The sequence below is a fragment of the Temnothorax curvispinosus genome, unplaced genomic scaffold, assembly GCF_003070985.1.
Source record: "Temnothorax curvispinosus isolate PA1 unplaced genomic scaffold, ASM307098v1 QBEX01009435.1, whole genome shotgun sequence".
NCBI classification, from domain to species: domain Eukaryota; kingdom Metazoa; phylum Arthropoda; class Insecta; order Hymenoptera; family Formicidae; genus Temnothorax; species Temnothorax curvispinosus.
The window spans coordinates 2357-13437 of record NW_020219215.1 but is presented as its reverse complement, the minus strand read 5'-3'; the positions used below and the strand labels follow the sequence as shown (position 1 = coordinate 13437).

Sequence of the window (11081 nt, the reverse complement as noted above, 5' to 3'; positions counted from 1 at the left end):
GATTATGACGTCATCATACAAGAACGTCGGCGTTAGAAGTATACGTATCTTAAAAATAAATTTTCACATTTGGACTTTGCGTCGCAATATCTCCGCTCGTAGGGCACGTAGCGGTATATTATGAGAGAAACGCCCCCCCCCTAATTGGACCCCAAGCTATCGATCAAGCCTACTTAGAACTTGATCCGTTCACTCGTTATCGAGATCTCAACATCTCGGGTACTCGCAACCCGTCGCGTCGCGTAAAAGAGTCACGGTCGGTCTCGCTCCGCGTGTACTTGGCGCGAGACACTACCGTGTCTCTTGATATCAAGAATAAAGCTCTCAAAAACAATAATAGATAAAGTCATAAAGGCAAAAACTTACGTAAAGGGTTTAAGCGAGAATATTCGCCGTACCGTAAACCGATGTGACTTGGATGTCCTTCACACGATTCCTAAAAAACTCGACTCAATTATAAAACTTGGCAAAGACAAACTTGAAAACATGAAGGAAACAGGTGTAGTTTATAAAATTGACTGTAACGACTGTAATGTGTTCTATATAGGTCAAACATTAAGATACCTGAAAACTCGTGTGAAGGAGCATCGCAGTGACATTAAAAAAATGAGAGCAAGTTTTCCGTAGTCAGCAAGCACCGATTGACGCACGGGCATGATTTTAAATGGTCCACCGCTGAGGTTTTGCATAGGGAGAGAAATGTGAGGAAGAGAGAGTTAGCGGAGATGTTCTATATTAAAAAACATAACAATACGATAAATCTCAAAAAAGACACTGAAAATCTTAATCCGTTATATGACTGAATTATAAGAGCTACATAACATTTCTCTCTCCGTGCGTATGTTTTTCTTCCTGTGACCCACTCGTGTATTCATTATTTTCAAAGTAGTCGGACGCCGTCCTTTGACTCGGAACGACTGCTCCTGCATGTCTCCGTTCTGGTTATTTCTTAATCCGGTTCTACATCGCACTATTAATTGAGGATGGATCGCGGCTCCTTTAGATTAATATTTATATTCTTGAAATTTGACAAAGTGCTAAAACTGCAATGAAATTACGTGCGGCTAATCTCTATGAGATAGGTATATATATATACTCCTTTTTCTACGCTCTTGTTCCTTGTGCGAGATATTATTTTATGTAACATGATTTCGTTGTTTTTAGTACTCTTGATAAGGACACAAAACGAGTGTCGAAACGTTGAGGAATGAACTAAAAAGGTAATATTACGACATTAAACGTAACGTCAGTTTGGTCAAATAATACCTCTTATTAATTTTGTACTGACGAAGAAAAGAATTTTATAATTAATTATATATAATTATATATAATCTTTTTTTCCCGGGTTGATGCTGTTCTTTTGCCGACAAATTGCTGGCAATACATATATATCCAATGTTGCCTGCGTATTGCTTCAAATATTAAATTACTCGAAATCAATTGAAACAAATATACGGTAAGTTGCCATATAGCATCATATAGCATCACAGGTTTGCGCGATTTTGTTCAGACACGCTTTGCTATCTGGGTATGTATAATTTATGAAAGAATTAAAAGTTTTTCTATCGCTTGACTCATAATGCTAATGCTAAACGTGACTAAGTCAGAAATTGACTACAACTATCACTGAAATGCTTATCACAGTGCTGATTTGACTGTTTCCCTATTATTTTAGTTTCAGTATGTTTTTTGCCATTCGAGTAATAACTTGTATATTTCAGGTAAGAAAATTATTGATTTTGACAATTTCTTGTTTATGATACAGCATCAAAATTTTAATTTGAAATAGAAAATTTATAAAAAGCGAATGGCATGCGTATCGTTATAAGGATTTTACATATAATTTATATAATATAAAACAGTCTGTAATCTATTCTGTTCAGAATAAAATCTTTGAACGTTATTTCTAAGAATTTTTATTTTTATTTCTAAGAATTTATTTTACAAACATATGTAATTTGGTATATTTAATAACTGTACTTTTATATTTAGTAAGAGTAACTGTAAAATCAATTTTTACTTTAGTGAAAACTATCTTCAAGATTGTAATTTCTACTACAATTTGAGAATATTTCATATCTTGGCAAATAAACAGCAACTACCTGACTACCACACCAAAGCCCCAAAGTAGATTTCTGTTAAAATCTACACGAGAAAAAAAAAATTTACAATAATATTTATCTAGTTATATATTTTTTAATATATTTACACAAAATGTTTTAAAATTTAAAAATGTAAAATAACTCTATAACTAGATTATTAAGTATTCGTTAATATTTTAATTATTATTTTTTTCAAACATGTATAATTTTGTTGAGAATTACTGATATTTTTATAAACTAATTATTATTTTTATTTAGCAGAAGGGGAACGAATTCGAAGAAATATAACATTTTCATGATATTATTGTTTGCATTATTAAAAGATATAAGGAATCAAATTAATTATATTCCTCAGAGATAGATCACGATTACTTTTAAGAAGGTATTGATCCAATTTACTAATTAGAAATATTTATCAACAGATTCTATGGAAAAATGAAGTTCAGCTGCGTGATATTTATTTGTCCATTGGTCATAGCATCAGTCATGGCAATGGTGCAATTTGTAAGTAATTACACATTACACCATGTAGTAGATTTTTTAATATCTTATTTCATAATGTTTGAATTATATTTGTTTTTATCGGTTTTATATTACATAAACTATAAACTATGTCTACAAAAAGATAGAATAATTTTGAATTTTTTAAACTTATTTAGTTGTTTGAACTAAATGTTTGAACAAATTGTTGGGTAAAGATATAAAATAATATATGCATCACTTCTATGCTCTCTTTCTTCCAAATAGACGTATAAATTATAGAAAACTGCTGAAATTATAGGGGAGACCGGGACTGGTTGGTACATGGGGCAGGTAGATACACAATTATTGCAAAAGTGACAAAAGACAATATTGCATAAAAAATATAGTATTTTCGCAAAAACATTGCGATAATATTTCAATTAGTTATTTTAGGCTGAGTAGTGTATTTTCGCAAACAGAAATAGTATATTACACTACAAGGGCCGAAAGTTGAATTTTCGGTTCTGCACGTCATGATGCCCCGAGGCGAAGCCGAGGGCATCATGACGAGCAGGACCGAGATTTCAACTTTTGGCCCGCGTAGTGTATACGATTTTTCTTCATAGCCGGTCGAAAGTACGTTATTAATTTTACTTTTTTTAACTTTAAATGTTAATAAGCATGTTTTTGATGCCTGCCCCCGACATTTGCGGCACGAGCGAAGCGAGTGCTGCTGGTCGGGGGGGGCAGGCATCAAATACATTCGAAGAGTCAAGTCTTGTCATATTTTGTAAAAATAAATTCACGTGCGTGCCAACGGGGTGACCGTTGGTATGTGTGTGCACGTGTGTCGCGCGGATTCGCACGCCAGGACGATCGATAAGCCGTCCGTCGTCGGGATCGCGTCTTCCGGCCGGGGAACGAGACGCGGATCGTCGGGAAGCCCGGCACGTGCCGGCACCGTTCCCTCGAGCCTACAAGCCGGTGAAAACCTAACCTGCAAAGGCAACTGACGCCTCGAGCCTACGCTTCGAGAGGTACTGGAACGTAATCTCGAAGTTCCTATCCGGTTCGTGTTACCGCCGTATAGAGAGCGCGCGTGTACTTCTCACAGGGATTTCGTCCTTGCTATTAGGGACGAAAGTACGTACTTTCGACCGAGGTATGAAGAAAATATTTTTAGTTTTGTATAGCCAAAAGTAAAATAAATCAGTGATGTAATATTAAATGTTATATTTATAAATCTAGTCATCATATCATAATTCTAATTGTGTCTTTAAAATCTTCACTTTAAACTTAATAACTTATTCCAGTTATGTTAATGTCTTAAAACATTTTTTTGTTTAAACCAATAATACAGCCACACAAAAAAAAATTATTTTCTCGCCTGTAGGTCCAGTAAAATTAGGTTTGAAAATGGCAAAACGGATTGACAAGCCAATTTTTTGAGGGTGAGTAGAGGGTCATAGGAGATGCCCAAATTCACAAAATTCCAACAAAATTTCCCTGTGCGTCGGCGGCCATCTTGAAAATAGGGGTGAATATTTAAAGTTTGAATATCTCGGCTTTCATTGGTCGCATTTTGTTTTTTTTTTTAGTTTTGTAGGGAAAAATATTTGCTACTTTTGTTCGAAAAAATTTTTAATAGCTGTCAAGGAAAAAAAGTTAAAACCAAAAAAGTGTCGTTAATTAGGGGTTGAACAATTTTATTGACACTTATATCGCCCCCTGTTAGTTTGATAAAAAAAATGTTCCAATAAAACTTGTAGAGGATTCAATTCTCTACAATTTTCGTATATATTTTTTTGCGGTGACTCAAAAAACACTAGACAGAAAATAACTGATAAAATGAGTTTAATAATCGTTGATATGTTGATACAACACGTGCGCGCGCGCGCACGCACGTACGCACGAACGCACATACACACACATATAATAGGGTGTAAAGGCCATCGCACACAAAATGCATAGCTTAGCATAAGCATAGCATAAGATCGCTAAACCAATGAGCATCCAGCATAAAGTCGCCATATTGATTTACATAAGATGCTCATTGATCCAGCGGTCTTATGCTACGCTTATGCTAAGCTATGCATTTTATGTGCGATGGCCTTAAATCCGACCATGCAACCTCCATGCGGTACACCTTGGCTAATGTTAATGCCAGCGGTACTTGAACTTTGTCAATTTGTATCTCTAAAAGTACTCAACCGAAAAAAGTTTATTGATAGTGTTTTGAAAAGCTCTCCATGTCAGCTACAAAAATCCTTTTCTAAAAAAGAGATGTGAAGTTTATTGTTGCCGCTTTTCCGCGATGCCGATTGGTTTTCTTGCTGCGCTTACTTCATTTGCAGCTGTCATTGTATATTTTGACAGTTGTGTATAATAGGGTTAATAGTGAAATGTTAAAGATAAATAGCGCGCGCGTAGCGCGCGTCTGTAGTGTGTAGTATTAAATAAAAAAGTAAGGATTTCATTTAAAATTTCAAAGTTGACCTTGAAAGCTCCTCCATACTTACGCTCAAGGTCAAATAAGTACCACCGTTTGATGCATTTGTTGAAGCCCTACAACTTATGTATAAAACATTTTTTCCTAAAATGTCTTGTTTTTGAGATATTTCACCGGTTCCAGCCTTTTTCCTCGTTCTGTATTATTGAAAAAATCACGAAACGGTGGAAAACTTTTCTACTCAATTTAATCTCTATTTGCCCACGAGAAGTGACATTATTACCAAATTTTGTGCGTGCGTGCGTGCGTGCGTGTGTGCGTGCGTGCATCTATAATAAAAAATAGGGGATTTTATTTTAAAAAATCATTTTGAGTAAACATTTCTATTTCTGATTCGGGTCAATTGACAGTAGCATATAATATCATAATATATCTTCCTAGAAGCTATAAAATTATACAAAACTTTTTTTGATGGAAGTCTTGATTCACGAGAAATCTCAATGCAAAAGTTAAAATGGGACCCTATATATAGGGTAACTCTGGTATTTACGCCGCGCAGGAATTTACGCCGTAGACGTTAGAAAAAATGGAAGGAATGAAGGTATTTATTCGCAATTATTCTCTTATGTGTCTTTATGCCATATTAGTATTAGGGGTACTCAAATAAGTTAGAGTTTAACGGTTTGACAGGTTATGTCGGGTTAAAGTCGGGTAAAAAATTAATTTTTTACACTTTGGGCGCGCTACTCTTTAAAGTTATGCAAAATATATAAGTGTCTTATTAACCTATCACATTAATCTTTAGGTTAAAAGTTCAAAAATCAACTTTTTACCCGACTTTAACCCGACATAACCTGTCAAACCGTTAAACTTTAACTTATTTGAGTACCCCTATTGTGTTGTAATTTCAGTTCTTTACTGTTAATATTAACGAAACCGTCGTGAGTTGAACCGATTTCTCACCGTGCGTAGTAAGTAACGCGATCATATATATTACGCGACCTACGTAAAATGGTTACTATAAAGAGTGTAAAAGGTTTAATGGTTATTTCACGATGTATACATATAAATGTAAAGGGATAGTAAAGGATGGAATACAGCAAAATACAAGTGCGCATAGCTCTTGTATTCTTTGTTTAGCTTAGATATCTTGTACCTATATCGCGCCTGTTTAGGATATATGGCACTTTTAGCGTGCGGGATTTATGCCATAGTACAAACACTCGATCTGTAAAAATCAAAATCTCTTATGTGTTCTTTTTCCTTTATTTTTTGGATCATATTATTACGCCCGCGCTGAGACACCCGTTGCACGAACGGAAGTCAAAGATTGTCCCTGACGACCAGCTGTTTATTGATTTATCGATTTACTACGATTTGTTGTTGTTTTATTCTGAGCCTCCGTCTCCGAGCGGACGTGACAGCTCGATTCTGTGTTTTAATCCGTTTGTTCTAATAAACGAGTCTTTCCATTTCTTACATTGTGTCGTCTCATTGACCGCGAGTGCCGGTTGCGCGAGTGAGTGAGAGTGCGAGCGGTGGGTGAGACGCGAACGCGGACTCGGCGAGCGCAACAATATATAACAATAACCTTTAACGCATCTATCGTTCGTCTATTTTCTTTTTAAATTTTTTCAGTTTCTTACACCTTAATAAACTTTTTACACACATTTTATAACTTATTATAACATTTTATTGCCTCCTTTATAAACATTACTTGTAATTTTTTATAAAGCGTATAAGCGGTATATTCCACCTATGAATATCATTTATCCCACCCCTATGGGATATATGGCAAATTGCAAGGGTCTCTAAAGTTTATTTTTGTTAAATACAAAGAATAAATATTTTATATTTCTAATTTTTTTATAGTAGTAGACCAGTATAAAGTTTTTATTGGTATAATTTATTTGCCTTAAACATATTAAATAGCACTCAATAAATTAAGTCTTAGGTGCGGCGTATATACCAGAGTTATCCTAATTTGGAAAAAAATATATGTATCCTTTTCCAGATTATATATAGTATTGTATTTAATTATAGAAACCATATTGGGAACACAAAAAAATAACATGATGCAATATAGTAAAAAGAAATAGACTTCCGGTTCCGGAACATAGAAGGTGACAGGTGTAAACATAGCGGAGATAAAGTGATAGAAAAGTGCGACACAGAAAGGGTGGGAGAGAGTGAGAGTAGCGGGACGGCAAGGGATGGAGGTGTGAGACGGCGGAGGAGAAAGAGTTAAGCGGGGGCGAGATCGGTTGAAAGGTGAAAAGTGAAGAAAGTGGCTGGAACGAAGTGACAGTTGAGGCATAGACGGTAAGTAACATAGAGAGGCGACAGAACGTAGGAAAGAGGCGCGAAAGCGGGCATAGACTAGCTCAGTCATAGAAGGGAAGCTCGGATATAGAAGGAATAGTAGGACGTGCACGCAGCCATAGGATACAAAACAAGAAAGAGGGATAGGCAAATCAAGAACAGCGGATGGATAAAGAGAAGGAAATAGAATCAGAAAGTGTACAACAGGGAGATAAAGGAAAGAAGGGGGAAGGCGAAGGCGAGAAGAAAGCGAGAGGCAGACCAACGAAGGCGGAGGAGTTAGCCAAATTAAGAAGAACGGACAGTACAGGATCGGTCAAAGAATTCTTTCAGAAGAGTGAGAAAAGGAAGAGGGAAGAAGAGGTGGAGGAAGCAGCGAATGCGGAGGAAGAAATTCTAAAAGAATTTAACGCACAAAGAAGGGTCAACAGATCACCGCCGCCCAAAATCAAAAAAGAAAAGCAGGGAAAAGAAAATATGGCGACGGAAGAATTACTGGAGAAGGTTAAAGAAATTTTGAAGAAAATGGAGGAACAAGAGGGAGAAAGAAAGAAAGATAAGGAGGAACAAAAGAAAGAAAGAAAAAGAGATAAAGAGGAAATAAAAAACAAAATTAAGGGACTGAGGGAGGAATTGAGGAGAAGCGAGGAGATATGGGAAAATCAAAGAAAGACCCTGGAAGGAAGAATTAAGAATTTAGAGGAGAAGGCGGAGAAGATAGAAGTAAACATGTCAATGAGTGAGGGAGGGGAGATAATAAGGAAAATGAAAGAGATAGAAAGAAATATGGAGATGGCAGAAAGAAGAAGGAGGAGAGTAAACATAATTGTAAAAGAAGAGAAACAGGAAATGAAAAGGAAAGAAAAGAAAAAACCGAGAAGTTGATAAAAGAAATAAATAGATCGAAAATGGCCGTACGAGGAAGTACAAGAAATTGGACATGGAGAATTTAAGATGAAGGTACTGAGATGCAGAAATTGAGATAACAAACGAGAGATAATGATGAGAAAGAAAGAGCTAGGAAAGAAGTATGGCTGTTTTCTGAATGACGATCTTACTAAAGAAGAAAGGCAGATACAGAAAGAGTTAAGAAAGATAGCAAGGGAAAAAAGGGAGGCAGGAAAATGGGTAACGGTCGGTTACCAAAAAATATGGGAAGATAATAAGGAATGGAGATGGAACGAAAACAAAGAAGCGCTAGAAGAAAGGGATCACTTTCGCAGATAAGAAAGAAAAGAAGAAGGATAAAGAAGGGTTAAGCATGATGAACGAGAGAAGGAGGGAAGAGATACAAGAAAGAAGACAGGAAAAGTCCAAGGAGATAGAAGAAAGGCGGAACACACCAGAAGAAACCAGAAAGGACGAAGAAAGTATAAAGGAGGTAGATGAGGAAAATATTAGAGGAAACGGTATAAGGGAAGTTGAGGGACAAGAGAAAAGATATATAGGAGAAGAGGAAAGAAACGACGGGGAGAGTGAAGAGACGTGGAAAGTGGCCTTTTGGAACGTAGCTGGTTTATCAAACAAGGATAAGGACTTCTGGGAAGGGATAAAGGAATGGGATGTGATTGTGATGATGGAGACTTGGACTGATGAGAAAGGATGGGAGAAGGTAAAGGAGAAGCTACCGAGAGAATATAGATGGAGAGTACAGATAGCAGCCAGGAGGAACAAGAAAGGCAGAGCGTGCGGAGGCATGTTGCTAGGAATAAGGAAAAGCATAGAAGAGATAAAGGAAAGAAGGGAGACGGAGGAAGAAGGAAAAATCGAAGGTAAGATAAGAATAGGAGAGGAAGTATGGAGAATAATAGGAATCTATGTAAACAACAATATAGACGAGAAACTAGAAGGTCTGAAGGAAAGGACGGAGGAGGGGGAAAAAGGAGTAAGGACCATAATAGGAGGTGACTTTAACGCGAGAACGGGAGAGGAAGGAGGATGGGAAGAGGAAATCGAGCGAAGAGAGGAAAGAGGGAGGAAGTCTAAAGATAAGAAGATAAATAAAGAAGGCAGAAAGTTACTGGAGTTTATCGAGGAGAGAGGATGTATGATATTAAATGGAGGCACGAAGGGGGACGAGGAGGGAGAATATACATACACAGGGGGAAGAGGTGAGACAGTCATAGATTACATAATAGGGGACGAGGAGGTTAGAGAAAAGGTGGAAAGACTGGAAGTAGGAGAAAGGATAGATTCGGACCATCACCCATTAATACTATGGGTGAGGGGAAGCTCAAAGAGAAGGCAAAGGAGGAGAGGAACTGAAAAAATGAGAAGAAGGAGAGTATAGAATGAGGAAGGAAAGACGCAATTTAGGGAGAAGTTAAGCGCGATTGAAGGAAAAAGAGACCTGCAAGAGGAAATAGAGGAAGGAACAAGGAAGATAAGAAGGGTGATTGAGGAGAACGAGGACAAGAATGAAAGAATGACTATCAAGAACAAAAGAGGGTGGTGGGACGAGGAATGTACGGAGAGCAAGAGGGAAGTGAGGAAAGAACTAAGGAAATGGAGAAAAGGGAAAGGAGAGGCAGAAAGATACAGAGAAAGAAGGAAAGAATATAGGGAAATGTGTGATAGAAAGAAGAAGAAGGAGAAAGAAAGAATGATCAGAGAGATTGGAGAAGCGAAAACGGAGGGAAAGGTATGGGAGTTGATAGGCAGAGTAAGGAAGAGAAGAAGAAGGGTGAATGAAGAGATAAAACCGGAAGAGTGAAAGGAGTATTTCATGGATCTGATGGGTGGAGTGGAGAACAGAGTGGTAAAGGGAGAGGGAGACAGAAGCAGACAGGAGGAAGAAGAGATAGGATTAGAAGAGATAAGAAACGTAATAAAGAAACTAAAGACGGGAAAAGCAATAGGCAATGACGGGATACCTAACGAGGCATGGAAGTACGGAGGAGAAGAAATGGTGAAATGGATATGGGAGGTATGCAAACGTGTCTGGAGAGGTGAAGGCTGGCCGGAACAATGGAAAGAAGGGGAGATAATCCCATTAGTTAAAAAAGGAGAAGGGCGAGAGGTGAAGGACTATAGAGGAATAACCATCATGTCTTCGATGTACAAAATCTACACGGCGGTACTGGCGGAAAGAATAAGAGAAGAAGTAGAAACGAAGAAATTGATCCCCGATAATCAAACGGGATTCAGGAAAGGAATGGGAACGATGGATCAAATATTCGCTTTGAATTACCTGGTGAACAGACAAATAGGAAAAGAGAAAGGAAAGATGACAGTGTTTTTTGTGGATCTGAAAGCTGCCTTCGACTCAGTGGACAAAAGAGTATTAATCAAGGCAATGAGAGAAAGAGGAGTGAGACAAGGACTGATAGACAGAGTAGAGGAAGTATTGAGGGAAACAAAGAGCAGAGTAGGGAAAGGAGGAGAGAGTGATGGTCAATTTTGGACGGCGAAAGGCCTGAGACAGGGATGTCCACTAAGCCCAATATTATTCAACCTATTAATCGCAGACATAGAGGATCATATAAAAAAAGGCGGATGGGGAGGAGTGAAATTAAGAGGCGAGAAAATATACACGCTAATGTATGCAGATGATATTGCACTGCTGGCAGAGGAGGAGCAGGACATGAGATCGATGATAAGCAGGTTAGAAGGATATCTAGACAGAAAAGGGTTAACTCTGAGTATAGAGAAGTCAAAGGTAATGAGATTCAGAAAGGGAGGAGGAAGGAAGAAGAAGTACGACTGGAGGTAGAAGGGAAAAAATTAGAAGAGGTTAAAGAATTCAA

The 11081-nt window shown here is 37.5% G+C and overlaps 1 protein-coding gene and 1 long non-coding RNA gene across 3 annotated transcripts; both read left to right on the top strand.

Annotated features, from left to right (window-relative positions):
* The first annotated feature begins 395 nt into the window (after positions 1-395).
* LOC112459005 lies at positions 396-5662 on the top strand. Of its 2 annotated transcripts, none has more exons than XR_003041264.1 (7): positions 396-1082; positions 1165-1220; positions 1462-1528; positions 1676-1721; positions 2525-2606; positions 3958-4101; positions 5455-5662. It is a non-coding gene; the product is annotated as an uncharacterized LOC112459005 (long non-coding RNA). The 2 variants fall into 2 exon arrangements; XR_003041263.1 differs by having other exon boundaries at positions 399-1082; positions 1473-1528.
* A 1838-nt stretch (positions 5663-7500) lies between these two features.
* LOC112459004 (trichohyalin-like) lies at positions 7501-10048 on the top strand. The gene is made up of 4 exons (XM_025022873.1): positions 7501-7839; positions 7954-8074; positions 8559-9579; positions 9652-10048. The coding sequence occupies exons 1-4, from the start codon at positions 7501-7503 to the stop codon at positions 10046-10048; spliced, it is 1878 nt and encodes a 625-aa protein (XP_024878641.1).
* The last annotated feature ends 1033 nt before the right edge of the window (positions 10049-11081 follow it).